At 32.0% G+C, this 20477-nt stretch overlaps 4 protein-coding genes and 1 long non-coding RNA gene across 5 annotated transcripts; 3 read left to right on the plus strand and 2 right to left on the minus strand.

Moving 5' to 3' along the window:
- The first annotated feature begins 1592 nt into the window (after positions 1-1592).
- LOC137831705 (uncharacterized) lies at positions 1593-6509 on the plus strand. Its single transcript, XM_068639488.1, has 6 exons — positions 1593-1768; positions 1846-1885; positions 1965-2045; positions 5143-5329; positions 5721-5988; positions 6097-6509. Exons 1-6 carry the CDS (start codon positions 1712-1714, stop codon positions 6301-6303), a joined length of 840 nt encoding a protein of 279 aa, XP_068495589.1. The 5' UTR covers positions 1593-1711; the 3' UTR covers positions 6304-6509.
- Positions 6510-9477: 2968 nt separating this feature from the next.
- On the plus strand, positions 9478-10047 carry LOC137831702 (uncharacterized). Its single transcript, XR_011084468.1, has 2 exons — positions 9478-9616; positions 9771-10047. It is a non-coding gene; the product is annotated as an uncharacterized lncRNA (long non-coding RNA).
- Positions 10048-10418: 371 nt separating this feature from the next.
- Positions 10419-12422, minus strand: LOC137831701 (uncharacterized GPI-anchored protein At3g06035-like). Its single transcript, XM_068639485.1, has 2 exons — positions 12270-12422; positions 10419-11063 (listed from the first exon to the last, which is right to left on the minus strand). The coding sequence occupies exons 1-2, from the start codon at positions 12334-12336 to the stop codon at positions 10549-10551; spliced, it is 582 nt and encodes a 193-aa protein (XP_068495586.1). The 5' UTR covers positions 12337-12422; the 3' UTR covers positions 10419-10548.
- A 1944-nt stretch (positions 12423-14366) lies between these two features.
- Positions 14367-16340, minus strand: LOC137833106 (uncharacterized GPI-anchored protein At3g06035-like). The gene is made up of 2 exons (XM_068641479.1): positions 16195-16340; positions 14367-15015 (listed from the first exon to the last, which is right to left on the minus strand). The coding sequence occupies exons 1-2, from the start codon at positions 16259-16261 to the stop codon at positions 14498-14500; spliced, it is 585 nt and encodes a 194-aa protein (XP_068497580.1). The 5' UTR covers positions 16262-16340; the 3' UTR covers positions 14367-14497.
- A 2263-nt stretch (positions 16341-18603) lies between these two features.
- LOC137831708 (NADPH-dependent aldehyde reductase 1, chloroplastic-like) lies at positions 18604-20347 on the plus strand. Its single transcript, XM_068639490.1, has 4 exons — positions 18604-18786; positions 18870-19240; positions 19476-19837; positions 19923-20347. The coding sequence occupies exons 1-4, from the start codon at positions 18664-18666 to the stop codon at positions 19943-19945; spliced, it is 879 nt and encodes a 292-aa protein (XP_068495591.1). The 5' UTR covers positions 18604-18663; the 3' UTR covers positions 19946-20347.
- Positions 20348-20477: the final 130 nt, after the last annotated feature.

Consider the following 20477-nt stretch of genomic DNA (forward strand, 5'->3'; position numbering starts at 1 on the left):
TGCTCCATACATCATTAAATGAATAAAAAAACATGCTCAATTTGAACTGAGCAAAGTTTGACGAAGGATCAATGTGAGACACAAAAACACCAAACCCGCCAAGCAAAACTGCAAGCGAAAAACAAATGGCGGTGAGACTCTTCCTCCTTCCCACACAGACAACACAAAGAACTTTCCACCAACACCCCACGTCTTTCCAGATTGACCCTTGTAGCAATCTTATTCTCCAGCACCCTCCAAGTTGTAAATAAAGTAGACGGTACAGCTTTACAACTCCATAACTTACTGAAAACTGGAGAAAAATCCACCTCACAATCTCTCCTAACAAGAAAATAGGCAGAATTAACTGAAAACATCTGAAGAACCCCAACCTTACAAACTCACCTATCTGTCTCTCCTGAAGCCAGCCTAGCCTCAAGAAGTGTCTGACACAATTGATTTGTTGTGTAATAAAAATACAGTTAAGAATCAAGAGATTTAAAATTTGAATTAAAAATAAAAACCATTTTTTTATTATAAGATGAAAAATATATTTAATTTTATAATTATTGATGAAATATTATCCGCTTTTGAATTTTTAGTATGAGAAAATATGTTAGAGAATTTATTTAAAATATTTGACTAAATTATAATACATATTATTTTACTTGATTTTATAAAATTGATTTAAGTCCAAAGTCTCCCATATTAATTTTATTGTGAAAATTTGATTTTATTACAATCACAAGAACTCAAGAACTTAAATACAAATTCAAAATTTATATAAAAAAAACTTGAAACAAAATTCAATTAAAAGAATTAAATATAAAAGTTATTTTCAACTTAGTAGCTCGTTAAAGTAATTTTTTTTTAAAATTTCATTCAATGAATAAATATATATTTTTGTTTATTTTAGAACTATTAAAATGGATTTCAATTAATGTCTTAGAATCTTTTAGCCCTACACCTGTAAAGAAACTTATATTTCAAATCCCGACATATATCTTGATTTAAATTATTTATAAACTTATTTTGAAACTAAAATCAACTCGAAAATATGGGTATAAATCCCCTTGTATGTTTTTAATTTATTTATTTTATATAAATTAGTTTTAATGTATGATAAAATTATTTATTTGTTCCCCTTTAGTAAAATTTTATTCAAACATATCAGTCTGCATGAACATGCTGTGTTACATAGGAATTTACCTTTCTCACCGTAATAAAACAATGGACAGAGCATGACAATGTGATTTTCTTTCAAAGTAAAATAATCCAAATTTATTATATAATTTTTTTATCGTTAATTTATACACAAATTAATTTGAACTTTTGAAAAATATTTTTTTTTCTATAATAATTTATAACATAGACACCGATTAATATGTATATTATAAGTGTCATACATTCTTATGTGTACGATGCATATATTCGACACTAATGATTTATATATATATATATATATATATATTTTAATGGTATTTACGGGAAAAAAAGTAAAAAGAAAAACAAGAATAAAAGCAAAATATTTTTTATTTAGTTTATGGTTTAAAAAACTAAAAAATATTAGCTTTACAATTAGTTTGAAAATTACATTTGTTAAATATTTTTGAAGAGAATTATTTAAATAGAAAATGAAGAGAAGAAGAGAAGGGAAAAGAAGAGAGAGAGATCTGAGAGAAGGAGGAAGAAGAAGGAGAAGGAAAAGGGAAACGAAGAAGAACAAGTCAAGATGATGTCGGGAAAATATACCTCCATTGACGCGCAGCAAGTTCAGGGATCTGTTCCTGTAAGTTTTCTCTGTCCGAATCTTTCATTCCGTTGTTAACTCTTCAATTTCTCACTTCTCTCTTTCATTTCTTTCAGGCTGTTCCAGATTCGCGACACGTCACTGTCAATTTTGCAGGTTCAATTCTCTCCTCTCTCTTTCTCTCATTGTGTAATGCTGGATCTGATCTTGGATTTGTAATTTCTTTGCATTTTAGATTCAAATCTTCAGACATTTCCTCCTTCTGCAACGCAGGGGAAGATCACCGCTGCTTCTGGACCTCCTCGTGATGCCGATGGTGTGTGCTAACTACACTCTGTTCATTTTTTTAATATCTTTTTTTAAAAAATAGGTTAATTAAAAGCTTCCCTTTCCCAGTGATTGGATTATTTTCTAATCCATAATGGAAGTTGTGTAATAGTAGTCTATTAGAGGCTGTGCCTTAGTTAGGACTTCACTTGAATTGTTAAGTTGACAACTTAATAAAGAAATTAGATGACATCCTAGGAACTTGGGTTTACAGACAGTGGTGATGATGCTTGAAAGGTTTTCAGTTCTTGATTTAATTATATTCCCCTGATCTAGCTTTGAATTTCATGAACTTGTCTATTCTTATGCTTTTTATCATATCTATGTTATGTGTGTGTGCCGTATATCTTATTAAATTATGCGTTGATTTGTCTGATGGGATTGTTAGAAGGTGTGCGTGAAGAGGGAACTATAGTTATCGGTAGTGCGCTATAGTAGTGAAGCAGTTGTGGGCTGCTACTAATTTTGCATTAAAGTACATTTTTGAACATGGTTGTCATGGCTGATACTGCGGCCAGAATAGCAGCCTGCTACAGCACTATAGCGGCGCTACCATGAAACATCTCGAAAACCCATATTTGCCCTTGAAATGAAACTGCGTTGTCTGTGGGAGGTGGAGTTGAGATTTTCCTTCCTCAGTCAAAGTTAAAACAAACCATTATTAGATGTAGTTCCCCATGGAACAGTTGTTAAAATCGTGATTCAGATTGTGAAATCGCATAATCCTAGGTGCCAAGCAGCCTTGTCTGTGCTGAATTGTCGCCTGGATCATTTGTGAGGAGGGCTACAATCTTCCACGTGGAATGGTTGATCCCAAGTCAGAAGTTGGCCAAATAACCAGTTTTGGAAATCCTAAAATCACTTTTTCCAATCGTGTTTCTCATTTGTTCCCTTTTGCGATCTGCTCTTGTTTGCTGGCTGCTTCTCTTTCATTATTTGCTACTGCCAGACCTTCATCCTTCACCATCATCGCTGCCCAGGGCCACTGCTGATTGCACCTCTGTTGCAAAATATGTTAATTATGATTATGTCATGACTTTTGATCAGCAGGGAATAGTGTGCTCTTATGGCGCTATGGCATTCAGAAAGCAATATGGTTTTCAATTGTGGCTTTTTGCATGCCATTGCGGTGCTACCATGCTTCAGGCTTCCAAACCCATTTTTACTCCTAAAACATTTTTTTGGGTAAAATTGTGATTTCTTCTTTATTTTCTGTTGCATTTTATGCCACAGAAACAATAGGATTAACCAACCCTTCTTCCTTGACTATTTTACAGAAAGTTAACCGTGTTTTGCCATTTGTTCCTTAATACTTTTCAGGACTATTTTCTTTTGCGTGTTTTATTCTTTCTCCTTCCTTTAAGGTTCCTAGTCATATTCTGCTCTTTTTTTTTATCTAATTTGTTATGTTTCTTTTTTTTCCACCAATTTCACTATCATCTTTAATTTTTCTGACATATGTCCGAAAACTGTCTTGAGTTATTATTTTTTATGAATTTCTTTAATTTTTCTTTTGGTTTGATTTTTTATGTACAGTATAAATTTAGTTTGTATTATAGTATTTAAAATATAGGCCATCCCACTTCCCTCTTTTAAGGTTAAGTTATGATTATGTTTTTTTACACCTGTCTTGTTATTTTTTGTTTAAGTATCGACATGAAAATAATTAAATTTTGGTTCATAGAAAAAATTATAGATATCCCAATCATTTATTGAAGTTGTGATGATGTTAAAGAATTTTTCATGTAAGGACTGAGACCTAAAATATTCATCATGTGTAGGGACCAAATATGTGGAGTTTTTTACATGGAGGAGTTAACATAATGTTTAATTTCTTTTTACAGTGTAGAGATTTATACAAAAATGTTGTCAAGTATAAAGACCAAATTTAATATCATAACTTCGATAGATGGTAGTGACTAATCTGTAAAAGGTTTTTCATATTCAAATGTAGGATTTTTTTCATGTAAGGAATAAAACAAAAAAAAAATAGTGTCAGTTTTTTAGGGACTAGCTCAATCTCGTGAGCCATCTCACCAAGGGTTTGAGCCGGTTTGGGTTGGAAAAATTATAGTTTTTTTTAATTGTAGGCCAAATTGAACCCAACTTACTTAACCAACGGGTTAAATACATCAAGTGAGTAGGAGGTGGGTTGACTCGTAATCCACCAACAACAATCCTTTATAATTTTTTTGATTATAATTATTTACTTCTTTTAATTATGTAGGTTGACACTTTGGTTTTTTTAATACTAGAATGTTGTTCAATAGTATTTGAATTGTTTAGATGCTTAATTTATTTGTTTGTCCAATTATATTAGTCAACACTTTGATTTTTTATTTACTATCTTTATAATATCACTTTCTAATTGTAGTTAATGTTTAGTGAAATAGGTGCACCTTGATTGTAATACTATAAATAGGTGGGTTGAATCAATCCACTTTGATTGTATTGTAATAAATATATGATATAAGTCAGGAGAGTAAAATATGTTTAAATGAGACAACCCACTTAACGCATCAACTCGTGGTAGGTCGAGCCAGTTTACAAAATTTCTCACTCACCAAAAAGTGAGTTGTGTTGAGTTGACTTGTTTTTAGTTCAACCCGTGTAAGCCGAGTTGGCTCACTTTGATACCCCTAACCTAACTATATGTATATGATAAATTATGCAATATAAAGTTTCAAGATTTCACTATGGTATTTGGGGGCGTGTCTGCAAAGTGTTGCTATTCGATATTGATAACTATGGACTTTGGTGGAAACTGTGCAGGCAATTTGGATGGATGTGATGTGATGCTGACACCTATTAACGTACTTTGTATAATTGTGTTACAGAGATGACTGTTACTACCGACTTAGAGTCAAAGCCAGTCCATGCATTTTTTTCCTGTTGTGTTTGGTCCGATTTGAATCTTGCACCTATTTCTTTTACTCTAGAGGCTGATTGATGCATATTACTTACGGAAATGCTTTCTGTTGTACTTTTGGCAATTTTATTTTATGGTTGGAGCTGTTACTTTCAATTATTTTTCTTGGATATCTGTTTGACATGTTTGTGTTGAGTTATTCGTCCATTTTATGCAGATTCATTTTCAAAACCTATATCTGGTTCTGATGAACCCCAGCAGGGTGGTTGGTTTCGGACTTTTACAGTTGCCGCTTACAAACCATACTTTGATGTTGACACTTCAGATGTTCTTGAGAGGATTATAGACTCACTATTTCCATTCAGAGGATCATTTAATGAAAAAACTGCTACCAACCCTGATTTGTGAGTGGACTGTCTTTTTTCCATGTCATATTGACTGAACTACTACCAATTTGCGGTGTTGATTTCTGACGTTTTTGAAATTATGATATGCACATTGTTAAATATAATTTTTATGGATAAATGGTGTAGCTATGTTGTTGTGGCCAGTTTTAATATGCTAATATCTTCCAAGCTAAAGTCATGTCTTTAATGATCTGTTTGTTTTGTTTCATTTTTATGTAAAAATTTATTGAAGTATCTTCTGTGGCCTAATCTCTTATCACTTAATACTGGTGTCTGGACAAGATGATGTTCGCCATTTTTTATTCTTGGAGAACAACACTTTTATAACTTTGTCGTAAAATGAGTGAATTTTGTGCATGTAATTTTTAGTTCACATAAATATATGCAGGTATGGTCCATTCTGGATTTGCACTACCTTAATATTTGTAGCAGCATCTATTGGCACCTTTGTGACATATGTAGCACACAAGCTGAAGAGCAAGGAATGGAACTATGACATAAATCTGGTGACTTGGTCTGCTGGTTTGTTTTATGGCTACGTTACCATAGTTCCTCTTTGCCTGTATGTAATCCTGAAATACTTCTCTGCACCTGCGGGCCTTGTGCAACTATTCTGTCTATATGGGTATTCCTTGTTTGTCTTTATTCCGGCCTTGGTAAGTTGTTGTTCTTCATTTTTCTGCCTTTAATTTTAAGGAAACATGGAATATGACGTCTGCTTTGTATTGTATTCTCAAAAGTCAAACCCCCTTTGTTTTATGCAGTGTATGTCAATTGTGCCACTGGATATATTTAGATGGGTGGTTGCAGGTGTGGCCGGGTTCATGTCTGCGACATTTGTGGCACTTAACCTCCGGGCACATATCAAATCAGCTGGTGAAAGGTGGTTCTTGATTGTTGCTGGCATTTTTCTGTTGCAGCTGGCTCTAGCCGTTGTACTAAAAATTTACCTCTTCACAGTATCAGTTTAAGAGGAAACTGGACATCATGACTGAAATATATAGAACGAAGGTATAGCTTTTTGGCACTTTAGAATATGTAGCTGAAACACAATCCAAAGATTAAATAATCATGTATTCATTCATTTGTGGCAATATAGAGGCGATAACTTGTGATTATCATAACTACAAGCTCTTGTCTTTTGATGTTGTTAATGCAAGTTATAAGGCTTACTTCAGTGATTTTTTGTTACGCCTGTAAATTAAAGCTTCTATTATTAATTATTGGGGCTGAGTTTTGGATGATTTTTTACTAATCGAAGTTCGGACTGTGCGGATCGATGATTAGAATGTTTAAAACTCCTCCAAAATTACCTCGAGTGAAAGATACGAAGTAGTTCTTTTCTGAAAGTATGTTCTGGGTGCTCCAATGGAACACGAACAGCAACAACCATAGAAGTTTCATTTAAAACCTTGGTTTGCAAAATGTTATCCAAATAAATAGGTAAGCATATATTATAAACTCTCTTTTCACATTAACCACACACATCTCTAAATGGGTGGCTAAAAAGTTTTCATCACTACAGAGCATAAAAAATTTGAGTCACTCGTTTTTGTGCAGTCCTATGACGTTCACGCCCTTTTTGACAGTCCCTTGCTGAACGTATCTGGATTTGCTTGAGTTCTGATCGTTCTTTTGTAATGGCATCAACCTTGGATAAGCCCGAGTCTTGCTTAGATTAGGATTGTGGGTGTGTACCTCAAACCAAAATGGTAATTCATAATTGTATGACATGTAAAAAGCTTTCACTGCAGAACTTTGGATTGTTTTCTTTCAAGATTAATTTCTTTCCAAATGATAAATATTATTGAAATAGGTTTTTTTTAAAGTCTTCATTCGTATGGTCAATAATTAACCCCTGATAAGACATTCAAAAGACTCAAATATCTGCCAATTTTGTCATACTTTCTCGATATCAAACACATACATAGTAGAGTCACAAAAGTGACAATTAAAATTGGTTTTCATATCATCTTATAGGATTTTTATCTCAGGATTTCTGATCCTATTTGAAGACCCTGTAATGTAGTTTTTTTTTTCTTGAATCAGGTCAAATTTGTACATTTTACTAAATCTAGCTTTTTTGAATAATCTGCCGACATATTAGAGTAAAAAGTTTGAAATGAAAGCTGATAAAATCTGGAGTATGTAACTATGCTTGAGTGCTTGACACATTTTCAACTTGAGCACAGCTTGGACATGATATGGCTCTGAAGAAAGTCAAACTACAGGGATTAAGCAAAATCTACCAAAACATTAGTGTAGAATATTCAAATAAAGTAGAAAAAATTCAACAATGGCACTGCTTGGACATGATTTCGGACTGAAAATAGCCTAAAGTGAGGGAATAAGATACTAGGCAGAAAATAGACACAATGGCAACGCTCTGCATCAATACGAACCACGATATGACTTTATTTGTTTGCTTCAATAATTTCTAGAGGCAATAATCATATCTGTCCTAAGTCTATAAAATTAACACCATAATTTTTCCTCCAGAATTTGACCCCAGTTGCACTATGTGGACCATTGGGATTTTTCCCAATAAGAATTGGTATAGTTAAGTCAACACAATCTCGTAGAAGTCTTTGAACATGCTTAGAGTTTACGCTAAACTTTCGTAATTACCAGTATGACCTAATTTAATTTTCAGGCAGTGCCAACCAAAGTTAGTGAAGAGAAACAGTGATTTGCCCTTGAGAACTTTGATGATGACCAATAGAAACCGACCAAAACACAGGTTTTGAAGCGATAGATTAATTGGAAAGAAGCTTTTCTTCACAACTTACACAACTATCATCTTACATTTGATATAAGGGATGTGGTGATCACAGATACTTTCACTATTTCCTTCTCATCCTCGTCTCTTAATTTTTATATTTAAGGACTATGAATATTTTATTTTCAAGGACAAAAATAAATATTGAGATAAAAACTAAACATATATATTCATTTTACTTTTCATATTCAATTTAAAAAATAAAATATTATTAATCAAAATTGAAACTAATTCGGATAATAACCACATGAATTCATTTTGCATCACACAAGAAGGACTGCTAAGGTTGAAAATGACGAATCCCAAAGTTTGAAATGAAAAAGATTATAGAATATGAAAGCTGCCACAAGCTAGTCCAAAGAAAGAAACAAACCCCACTAAAATACATTACTCTAGAAACATTAAGCCAAACAAAACATGAGCTAAAAGATGCCTTTTCCACTTTACTGAAATCTCTTACTCCCTAGTCGAGCAAGTAACTCAGTTTTGTGAAACATTTGTACTGCGAAAATATGAAGAGACCATAGGAAAAAGAAACAAAAGTCACAATAGACCTAGAAAAAAGCATTGACCACCCTATAAAGCACATTTTGGACTTTAAAGGTAGAAAAAAATAACAAATAAAATAAACTAATGTTAAGAGTCAAGTTCTGATCCTGAAATTGGGGTTCTGTGATTAACAATGTTAGGGTGATTTTGGAAGTATAAGGAGTTTATTAATTGACTTAAACAAGAATTCATGGTTATAAATGTTTAATAGTTGATAAAGGAATGGTTGGTTGGTATGAAATAGACAACAGTGTACATATTTCACCATCAATGCACAAACTCTCCAAGTTCTGATTTCTGAAACGTCCTTATATTATATGTCGGGTCAGGTTTAATTACATGGACACTGACTATGAAGTGCGACACATGAAAAGTTAGTCAAACATTATTAGCTCTGATTTCATCTATATTGGAACTAACATTATTACTAATAAAATTAACTGAAGCACGAGCTTGGAAATTTGTTCCCTACATTTCCCTTGTCCCTTTCTTTACTATGAATAATGATATATTTTACACATGTAGGTGGGGAAACAACTATCCTCCTTCAAACTCACCATACTAAAGCACTCATAGTCTTCATTCCCCTTCTCACTTATATTAAGGACAATCCTTTTCCTTTCTCTACATGCCACACACCTATTCTTGAACACCTTTCTTGTTTAATTTCCTTTCTTGAACATAGAAGCCAGAAGAGTTTTGGTAATGATCATTGGCAACTGTAGTGAAATGATGTCAATTTCAAGGTCTCAAGTGGGGTGTCTCTTGCTGGTACTACTAAGTATTTCAGCTTTGAATGGTCAAATATTGGGTGCTAGGTATGTAAAAGAAGAAGTGGAGCATGTGCTCAATAAGTATGAAGTATGGAGGAAAGAGTTTACAAATGAAACAAATGAAGGGTCTTATGCTGCAGTTAATAGAGTAGTTCCCTCCTCTCCAGACCCCTTGCACAACAGGTAGGTGCACTTATGTAGGTCCTGCATCCTATGTTGATACAAGGAAACATTATTGTGTGGTTTTAGATTGTGCATAGTCCATGTTAATAATCTCTACTTGACATGTAACTATGTTTTCAATTTATGAAAAAAAAGTTTATTACTTGTCATGCAGAGATTTAAAGACACCATATGAGTCCACTTACAAGAGTAGCTGCTTCTGATAAGGAGAGAAGCAATTTTGTTTTTTTTTCTTTGAAAAATAGCTGTTATTTTCTTTTTTATATCATTTCAAGTGTTGAAGTATACATGTATAATCTGCTTGTCATTAATATTTTTTCAGTAATAAATTATTCCTGAAGAATTACCTTTGTTTCCTCTTGTTTATCTTTTGTTAAGTGTAGAAGACCTGTGTAGCCTTCATGATGTAAAGATTCAGTCATTCAGAGAAAGTTGTTCAGGCTTTGGTTATATATATTTATAGTGTGCAGCTTTTAAAAGGTTAATCATGATGATGAATTGCTTTTAGAGTTATGTAATCATTAGCTCTCTACAAACTACAAGGATTAAAAGCTCGTTTTCTGATCTCAATCAAAATCACAAATTCGTCAGATGTAAAAGAAAAACATAAAAAGAAGAATAGCAATTTAAATTTGTTATTGCCAATTAGTCTCTCACAGCATACACGGTGAATTGAAGTTTGAATTTGGGAAAAAAGGTGTTGAAAAGATCCTTGTGAGTTGTTGAAGATAAAATATGTGGAGAATTATTACTAAAAAAACAAGTCTTGTGATAAAAAGATGTAACAGATTCAAGAATCATAAACAAGCAGCACACAAATTAATTCATAATGAAGCTCATTTCACAGTCCACACAACATTTACACAAGAGGGGGAGTGATTTTAAAAGATCCACACTCCACAAAATGAAACTTAGAAGAAAGACCAAAGTGCTCAATCAAAGCAGTTGATGAGCAGAAGCAGAAAAGCAAAGAACAAGAGCCCCACAGAAGCAGCATTGGCATGAACTGCAGATGAAGCAGAGAAACTCCCACTGGCAGTGTTGGTGGTGAGAACAAGGACCATCCAATCATCCTCAGAACCAAGACCTGCCCCTGTGTACTTAGAATTGTTGAGAAACTGTGCGTAGCGATCTGAATGAGTGTAGTTAGAGAGCACAATGGTGGGTTCCAATTTGGCAACACAAACTGGGAGAATGACCCCATCTGAAGTGGTGCTGATGTTAATGTGACATTTTTCAATGTGCTTACTCAGGTTGGGGATGTTAACGTTGCCACCACCAGAAACAGTTGATGGGTAGTACTTATTCACACTTTCACAGGGCGTTTTCTCTATATCTTCTGCAACTTCATCAGCCAAACATTTTGCCTTGGAAACTTCGGTGAAGGGTGCCAGCTTCTGTGTCTGCCTGTAGCTGTTAATTCCCTTGAATACACTGTCCTCCTTATCTAATCAAATCAAACCAAACATTATAAGATCGAATTAAAGACAAGACACAGTTTATGTAATCAAAGATTGATGGAACAGTTTCATTAAGCAAATCACAAGTTTATGTATCAAGGAAATGGATATGGATAGAATAGACATTCTTCATGCATGCTCAAATTTGTGGAGTGCAAGGGTGCTAGTTTCGAAAAAATTAGTTCCAGACCAACCTAAGTCTTGTTGAATTAAATACTTATATGTTACAAAATATGGTAATGAAAACCAGATTCGTAAAGTAACATATTGGAAGTTACTTTTAAACATTAGAGACAAAGAGCCAATTTTTGTTTATTACTAAAATATGTTTTTTTGGATTCTTTAATAAAAGTGTTTAAAAATTAGGTTAAATATGTTTTTAACTTCGAAATTTGATCTTAGTCCTAATTTAGATTTATTAGATAAATAATTGTAGTAAAAAGATGTTAGAGCGTTATAAAGTTACGGAAAACATATTAACAAAAACCAATATGAAAACACGACCCTAATGAAGCCCTTAAACTTATGTGTTAGATATTGTGTTTTTTTAAACGATCTTAATGAAAGCCCTTAAACTTATGTGTTGGATATTGTGTTTTTTTAACTGCATTTTTATAAATATTTTTAAGTAAATAGTTAATTTCTAAAATTAATTTTAAGTAAAAGTATTTAAGAATAAGTTCTGGACGAATTATAAATATTATAATTATTAGTAAAGATAGTTATTAGTAAAGATAATAATTAGTCAGTTACTCTAAGTATTATAATAAAACTATCACTACATGAATATCACAAGAAAAATCATGAAGAAAAATCATGAATAAATAGAAACCAATTTTTAGAAAAAAAAAATTAATAATTATTTTTTATAGTAACTAAATTTTGATTTTTTAAAAAAGCTTACTACTAATTAAACCCCAATTTAAAACCGATTTAACAATAATATATAAATTAATTTAGAAATCAATTTTTTTTCTCTCTAAAAAGTGTCAAATTTTCTGTCTCTAAAAATTGTTTGGTTTCTAAGTAACAATTGCAGTTTGATTAAAGCTTTGGTACATAGTTGAGATATAATTGAAAATAATGACAAAAAAGCTGCAGAACATGAACACAGTTAATGAAATGAAACAGGTTTTCTGCAGAAGATGAAGACAGTTAATGAAATGAAAGAGATGAGGAGAGAAAGTACGTACCATTACAGAGCACTGGAATAGAAAAGAGAAGAGGAAGAAGGAAGAGAGAAGGTTTGAGGAGTTCCATGGAGATTTTGAGTTTGAGAGGAAAAGACCTATTGATGAAATAGAGTGATCTGAAGAGGTGAAAGACCCTAAAGTAGTAACAGGTATCAATGCCACGTGGCTCACATGCAAGCTGACAAAGTTCTTCCTCATCTGCTTAATACATCATAATATTCCACTCTTTGTATAAAAGAGATAATGACTTTAATTACAATGTATTTTATAGTGTAACGTCTATATTTTACTTTACAATAACTATATATGTATTAATTAATTAGCATCTATGGCATTCACAACTATTAGTTCATCTGATATACTTAATTACATCAATTTATAGTTAAGTTTATACTTAACTCATTGTCAGAAAATAAACTATTTGTTCAGTTTAATAAAAAGAGTATTAGGATTTTAATTAATACCTTTCACTTCATGCAATAAATTTTTTGAATTTAATAACGTAACGTCTCTCTCTTTCTCACTCTTTCTAATAATATAAATATATACAAATTGATGAATTTATAATTTTTTTAAAATATTATAATAAAATAAAATAAAATTGTACCTGTATGGACAAAGATTGACCTAAATAGTACCTGAAACTGGTGTACAATTGCTAATTTGTCAGTAATTCTTCCTTTAAGTCTTCTTCTCCAAATGATTGAGATGACCTTAAAATGGTACTTTGTAAAGTTGATCAAAGTGTACCTTACACCTCTGCACATGGTTTTATTTATAGTGTTGGTTATGGATCCTTGTCATGATGGATTGGATATCGATATGCTTTGTGATCCCTGATTAATAGGGAGGGGTATATTGGTATATTTGAATATCTAGAGAATATTTGTAACATCTTTTAGTTAAGCAGTATTTAGTTGATTTGTCAGAGATATTTTTCGCATATTTTGGGATATGAATATGACTAATTAAGTGTTATTGTGACTGTTGTTACTGTTATTTATGTTGTAAAAAAGAAAGTAGTTATTGCCAAAGAAAATAGAAAAATGGATCGTGAACTCCCATTGCCTGATCAATTCATTTTGAACGTGCAACAATAATCTAAGTGCAGTTATGAACGTGCAACAAATTCAAATTAGTTGCAACAGCAAATTGAAATCAACTATCGAGATGAAAAATATCTTTGCTTCCTATCCCTATATAAAGAGGGGTTCCATCCTCTCCAAAATGCACATCTCTCTCATTCACTCTCTTCATCTTCTTCACCCACCGTGAAACTTCTTTTCTCCTCTCATTTTTCCATTTTCTCTCTCCTCACTTACTTTATTTTATTTTAAGTTTTATATTGGGTTCCATTGGGTATTACTCTTTTAAAGAGTAACTTGCTAGTTCTGATCAGATCATCGGAAATCTTCGGGGAGTTCCTTGTTGTATCCTGGGGGACTTGCGTAATACACCGCGGATAAGTCCTTACGGATTAAATTCTGAAGAGTCGTAAAATGGTCGTTTCAGCTTCCCAAAGAGAGATGTGACAGTTGGGCATAATTAATATTTGTGAGAGATGTGACACGTGTTTTTCGATCGCATGGAGCACAATAATAATTTTGATCACATAGGGGATAATATTTTTTATGGCACGGGGCGATAATAATTTCGTGATCGCCCGATACGATAATAATTTATGCGATAATAATAATATTACACTGCTAATTTCTTGTTCTTTCTATAAAAGTAGGAGTGACAATGCTGACCCGCCCCGCATAGGCCCGTTACTTGCAAGAAGTGCAAGCTCATTTCACTGACTTGCATAAGAGGTAACTCGTGAGTTTGTGGCCACCCCATATAAGAAAAATATATATTTTTTAAATTAAAATTTCTTTAATTATAAAAAAATTTATTGTTACTACAGAAAAATTTATATATTTTCTTTCTGTGTTGATTAGATTACCTTATAATGGTTCTTATTTATATATTTTTTATTTTTGAATTGAAGTTTGAATTGTGGGAAAAAGGGTGTTGAAAAGATCCTTGAGTTGTTAGAAGATAAATATGTGGAGAATTATTACTAAAAAAGGACTTGTGATATAACAGAAATCATACACAATTAGCACACATATTAATTCATATTGAAGCTCATTTCACAGTCCACACAACATTTACACAAGAGGGGAGTGATATTGAAGGATCCACACTCCACAAAATGAAGCTTAGAAGAAAGACCAAAGTGCTCAATCAAAGTAGTTAATGAGCACAAACAGAAAAGCAAAGAGCAAGAGCCCCACAGAAGCAACATTGGCATGAACTGCAGATGAAGCAGAGAAACTCCCACTGGCAGTGTTGGTGGTGAGAACAAGGACCATCCAATCATCCTCAGAACCAAGACCTGCCCCTGTGTACTTAGAATTGTTGAGAAACTGTGCGTAGCGATCTGAATGAGTGTAGTTAGAGAGCACAATGGTGGGTTCCAATTTGGCAACACAAACTGGGAGAATGACCCCATCTGAAGTGGTGCTGATGTTAATGTGACATTTTTCAATGTGCTTACTCAGGTTGGGAATGTTAACGTTGCCACCACCACCAGAAACAGTTGATGGGTAGTACTTATTAACATTTTCACAGGGCGTTTTCTCTATATCTTCTGCAACTTCATCAGCCAAACATTTTGCCTTGGAAACTTCGGTGAGGGGTGACAGCGTCTGTGTCTGCCTGTAGCTGTTAATTCCCTTAAATACACTGTCCTCCTTATCTAATCAAATCAAACCAAACATCATAAGATCGATGGGATAGAATGGAATACAAGACACAGTTTATGTAATAAAAGATCAATGGAACAGTTTCATTAAGCAAATCACAAGTTTATGTATCATGGAATTTGATATGGATAGAATGGACATTCGTCATGCATGTTCAAATTTGTGGAGTGCAAGGGTGCTAGTTTCGAATAAATTAGTTCCACACCAACCTAAGTCTTGTTGAATTAAATACTTATATGTTAGAAAATATGGTAATGAAAACCAGATTCGTAAAGTAACATATTTAAAGTTACTTTTAAATATTAGAAACAAAGAACCAATTTTCATTTATTAGAAAAATATGTTTAAATATATTATTTGAATTCTTTAATAAAAGTATTTAAAAATTATGTTAAATTCTGAAGAGTTGGAAATGGTCGTGTGGGTTTTCCGAAGAGAGATGTGTTGTTGGGGGTAATTAATATTTGAAGAGAGATGTGTTGTTGGGGGTAATTAATATTTGTTGAGGTGTCACGCACTTTTTTTTTTTTTTTTTATCGCACGAGATAATAATAATTTTGATCGCACGGATTATAATATTTTTAGCGCACGGGAAGATAATAATTTGGAGCGATAATAATTTGTTGATCGTTAGGGGTGATAACATTTTGTTCATCGTGCAATGCCATAATATTAAACTGATCGCACGGGGCGATAGCATTTTATGCAGATCGTTCAGAGATCGCACGGGCGATAATAATTTTGATCGCACGGAGCGATAATAATTATGATCGCACGGGGCGATAATAAAAATTATGATTGCACGGAACGATAATAATTTTGATCGCACGGAAATATAATAATTATGATTGCACAGACGATAATAATTCTGATCACACAAGACGATAATAATTCTGATAGTACGGGCAATAATAATTCTGATAGCACGAGACTATAATGTTCCACTTCTAATTTCTTGTTCTTTCTATAAATTATTTTATTTCCTTATTTTGTTCTATCTTTTATTCCTAAAAACCAACACTATGTACAAACAAAGCAGTTTGATTAAAGCTTTGGTACATAGCTGAGATAATTGAAGTGAAAAAATCCCTTGTGGTGGAAAAATGACAGAAAAGATGCAGAACATGAACACAGTTAATGAAATGAAACAAATGAGGAGAGAAAGTACGTACCATTACACAGCACTGGAATAGAAAAGACAAGAAGAAGAAGGAAGAGGGAAGGTTTGAGGAGTTCCATAGAGATTTTGAGTTTGAGAGGAAAAGACCTATTGATGAAAGGAATTAAACTTTAATTTTTATATACTTTTAATTTTGTATTCTTAATTAATAAAAAGTGAATTTTTTTTATAAATTATTATGTATAATATTTATAAAAAGTAATTTTTATAATATTAATAATGCATTCTAGTTATATTCTAACTTTCCTCTTTCATAATTGAAAATAATATAACTTTATGTTTTAAAGTAAACACTATTAAAAAATAATTAATTATTACATTGATTAAATTAAATATTATTTTAAACAAAAAATATTGATATCTAAAATAATTTTTATTATTAATAAATAATTTTTAAATTGATATTTAATTATTTGTTAAAATTAAATTATTTTTTATTTTTAATATTTATTTTTATTTAATAATTTTTTTAGTAGTAAAATTTAGTTCAAAACAGAGACTTATATAATAATATAAAAGGGATTTTTACTTCATGATATTAATTTATTGAACTAAGGTGAAGGAAATTAGTATGACATTAAATATAAATTATAGTTTGTTTCAGAATATAGACAATGTAATTTTTAAGATATAGAATTATAAAGATGTCATGATTAAGTTTTTTACTCTTTTGAATTTATTTATTTATTTCTCCTGAAATTGGAGTGGACAAATTGTATACAAATTGTAGTAATATGGACCGACAATATTTTTTGTTTTATTTTTCTTAATGTTTTTTCATGTTTATCAAAGAAATATTTATTTTATATGTGTACTGTTTTAGTTGCAGTTCTTATACATCACGATTCTTCGATTATGAAACAGTGTGTAAATCCTGTCCAAACTGACAAAAAAAAAACAAAATTCTTTCTGCCAATTCTCTTTGGCAGTGTGTCAAAATGAAAATACAAAATGAAATATATGTCTCTGTATTCCATCTACAACTCACACACCTCTGTTCCAGATAATTACATCACTTTTAAGTTATTTGATTAGATAAGATAAAAGATTAAAATAGATTACATAACAATATTATAAAAGAAACAATTGAAGTGAGTAAGTATTACTTGCAGAATTTTATGTTGGTGTTGGAAATATAAATAATTAGTAAAAACTTAAAATAATTAGTAAGTATTCCATTGTAATATTAAAAAGAAACTGTATGGAATAAATTATGTGAACAAGATAATCTGAGGGAAAAAGTGTTCAAGTTGTGGAACAAAATGGTTTTGTTTGTTTTCGTGTGTAAAACCATTACTTTTGTTATTGGTTTTTGGTATGCTTTAAATTCCCATTGCTTAAAAAATTAGAAAATTAAGTGATTAAGGTGCTTAAATTGTCAAATAGAACTGAGAATAGATTAGATATATTTCTATTTTTCCTTTGTTTTCACACTACCACACGTTGTTTAGAGTTTAAGTTTTTTTAAGGAATGTAATAAATGGGTTTTACTCGTCCCAAAATTTTATAATAAAAATTAGTTGTACCTAATCAAATTATGAAGGACGAGTCACCCCATTGTCACCCCTACTAAATTATGAAGGAAACTATCTTAATGAATAAAGGACAACCAAATAAAAAGGATAGGGTAACTGTGTCTGCCACAAACTAAGCTCCACTGAGTATGTCCTTCCACAATTAGTATGAAAATGTGCATTAATTTATGTACTCAAAGTTGAGAAATTAGAGAAGTGATAAGAAAACATTGTTTTGAGCACCTAATATCTTTTATTAATTGATTTTTATTGAAAAATATATAATTAGTTATGTACTCTTATTATTAAGTTTTTCTTAATTTTTTTTTGGTGTTTTCTTTTTTATGGTAAAAAATTGCTTTTAATTTTTATATTTTAAGTATCGGTAAAAAATTGTCAATAAATTTTAAATTTGGATATAAAAAGTTCAATAAATTTAGTCATTTTATCAATTTGGTGACCGCTACTAAATATTAAATTTGGAGATATAAAAATAATTAAAATAATATATTTTCTAAATTTAGAATTCTGAATTTATCAATTTAAATGTATAAGAACAAGACAAATTTTAAAAAACACAAGAATGAAATTTTTTAGTTTTTTCTGCTAAATTAAGAAATTTAAGTTTGTATGATATCAACATTAATTAGTTTAAATTGTGTGGTAGTTATTTGTAAATTAACTATAATCTTTGATTGAATGAAATTACCAACACAACACATCAGAGCCTCCTTCTTGCCCAATCTCAATAAATAATTAGACAAAAACATGTGTATTGGTATGTGTATCCATCAATTTGCATTCCATCCCAATCACAAACCTACCCTACATTATTAACACTTTGTTCAACAATGTGACATTATAAAGCACCCTTCCACCTCAGGACTACACCATAAAATTTTCAACCATCTTTGATTCCCAAAATTAAAGCTTGTTTATCAGAGAGAATGGCTTCTGGTGAATACAACTTCCCCCCTCAGAAGCAAGAGATGCAACCTGGCAAAGAGTATATCATGAATCCACCACCCCAATATAGCAGCCCGGATTACAAACCATCAAATAAACTTCAAGTATATAGATTTAACATTTATTAATTACCTTTTTTTTTTCATTTCCTTCAATCTAATTAAGAGGGTACATTTTGCAAGGAAAGATAGCTCTGGTAACTGGAGGGGACTCTGGAATTGGACGAGCTGTGTGCAACTTGTTTTCATTAGAGGGTGCTACTATTATTTTTACCTACGTGAAGGGCCAGGAGGACATAGATGCAAGGGATACCCTTGAGATTATAAGAAAGGGTAAGACTGCAGATGCCAAAGATCCAATGGCTATACCTGTTGATGTGGGTTTTGAAGTCAATTGCAGAAGAGTGGTGGATGAGGTGGTCGATGCTTATGGTCGCATTGACATTTTGGTCAACAATGCAGCTGAGCAATATGAGAGTGAATCATTGGAAGAGATAGATGAAACAAGACTTGAGAGAGTGTTTCGAACTAATATCTTTTCTCATTTCTTCATGACCAAGTAAACAAATATCCAAACCCCTCTTTAAACGTTCTTCCCAACATTATTTAGCTTCACAACATGATCTATTTTATCTATTTTGTTAATAACTAAAGCAGTGATTGAAAGTGACAACTTCACTTGACTAAACATGGAATGTTTCAAATTAAAATAGATTACATGCAACGTATGACATTGTTACCATGAAAACAAATGAAGGGTCCACTAAAATATAAGTTTTACCTTATTTTTATAGGCACGCTGTGAAGCACATGAAGGAAGGAAGCAACATCATCAACACAACATCAGTGAATGCATACAAGGGAGACGCAACACTAGTGGATTACACGTCCACAAAGGGAGCCATTGTGGCGTTTACGAGGGCCTTAGCACTTCAGCTTGTGAGTAAGGGAATAAGAGTGAATGGAGTTGCACCTGGACCCATCTGGACTCCATTAATAGTAGCAACTATGAAGGAGGAAGAAATTGTTAAATTTGGTTCAGACTCCACACCAATGAAAAGAGCAGGCCAACCTATTGAAGTTGCTCCCTCCTATGTCTTTCTTGCTAGCAACCAATGCTCCTCTTACATAACTGGCCAAGTTCTCCATCCCAATGGTCATAAATACACCAATACTATTTTAACTAGAATCACAGATTTTCCGGTTTTGACTTTTCTTTCTTTTTTTGCTTTTTTTTTCAGGTGGAACCATTGTGAATGGTTGATGAGTTTTTTCAAAGATAATTTTGATTCTCATTAGAAGAGATTGTTATATGTTACGTCATTGGCCAAGTCTAGAGGAGTATATGTGTAGGGAGGAATTTACATGTTTGGATGAAGATTCTGGTTGTGTATTGCTTTGAAACATATAGTGTAAACCTCAAAAAATGCTACTTGAAATTGAGTGTAGAGCTCATTATACACACAAGATCAATGTTTTAGACAGAGTCTATTGTAATGTGGACAGATGTGGTCATTGTAGAGCTCAATTGCTCTCTAATGATTGTCTTGGCCACCATCTACCATGTTGTCAAAATTCTGTTTATAATTATTTTATAAAGAGAACTAAGAATGAGATCGGAAGAAGTGGAATAATTATAACCATTACACAAGTTTCTCTTATTTAAGTTTCAAAGGCCACAAATTACGTGTTGCTTGGATTTGCTTAAGAAACGTATGAGTGAATTATTATCCCCTAATGATCAAACATTGTTCCAAAAATCTAAATCCAGAGATATATTATGAAAAAGGAATTCC

This window comes from Phaseolus vulgaris, chromosome 6 (assembly GCF_000499845.2).
Source record: "Phaseolus vulgaris cultivar G19833 chromosome 6, P. vulgaris v2.0, whole genome shotgun sequence".
Taxonomy (NCBI): domain Eukaryota; kingdom Viridiplantae; phylum Streptophyta; class Magnoliopsida; order Fabales; family Fabaceae; genus Phaseolus; species Phaseolus vulgaris.

Excerpts from the sequence above, each read along its gene's own strand:
- LOC137831701 (XM_068639485.1), bottom strand. The coding sequence starts at position 12,336 with ATGGAACTCCTCAAACCTTCTCTCTTCCTTCTTCCTCTTCTCTTTTCT. Across the intron at positions 11,064-12,269 it reads TATTCCAGTGCTCTGTAATG|ATAAGGAGGACAGTGTATTC; the intron begins GTACGTACTTTC and ends TGATTTGATTAG.
- LOC137831708 (XM_068639490.1), top strand. The coding sequence starts at position 18,664 with ATGGCTTCTGGTGAATACAACTTCCCCCCTCAGAAGCAAGAGATGCAA. Across the intron at positions 18,787-18,869 it reads AACCATCAAATAAACTTCAA|ATAGCTCTGGTAACTGGAGG; the intron begins GTATATAGATTT and ends TTGCAAGGAAAG. Across the intron at positions 19,241-19,475 it reads TCTCATTTCTTCATGACCAA|GCACGCTGTGAAGCACATGA; the intron begins GTAAACAAATAT and ends TTATTTTTATAG.
- LOC137831705 (XM_068639488.1), top strand. The coding sequence starts at position 1,712 with ATGATGTCGGGAAAATATACCTCCATTGACGCGCAGCAAGTTCAGGGA. Across the intron at positions 1,769-1,845 it reads AAGTTCAGGGATCTGTTCCT|GCTGTTCCAGATTCGCGACA; the intron begins GTAAGTTTTCTC and ends CATTTCTTTCAG. Across the intron at positions 1,886-1,964 it reads CGTCACTGTCAATTTTGCAG|ATTCAAATCTTCAGACATTT; the intron begins GTTCAATTCTCT and ends TTTGCATTTTAG.
- LOC137833106 (XM_068641479.1), bottom strand. The coding sequence starts at position 16,261 with ATGGAACTCCTCAAACCTTCCCTCTTCCTTCTTCTTCTTGTCTTTTCT. Across the intron at positions 15,016-16,194 it reads TATTCCAGTGCTGTGTAATG|ATAAGGAGGACAGTGTATTT; the intron begins GTACGTACTTTC and ends TGATTTGATTAG.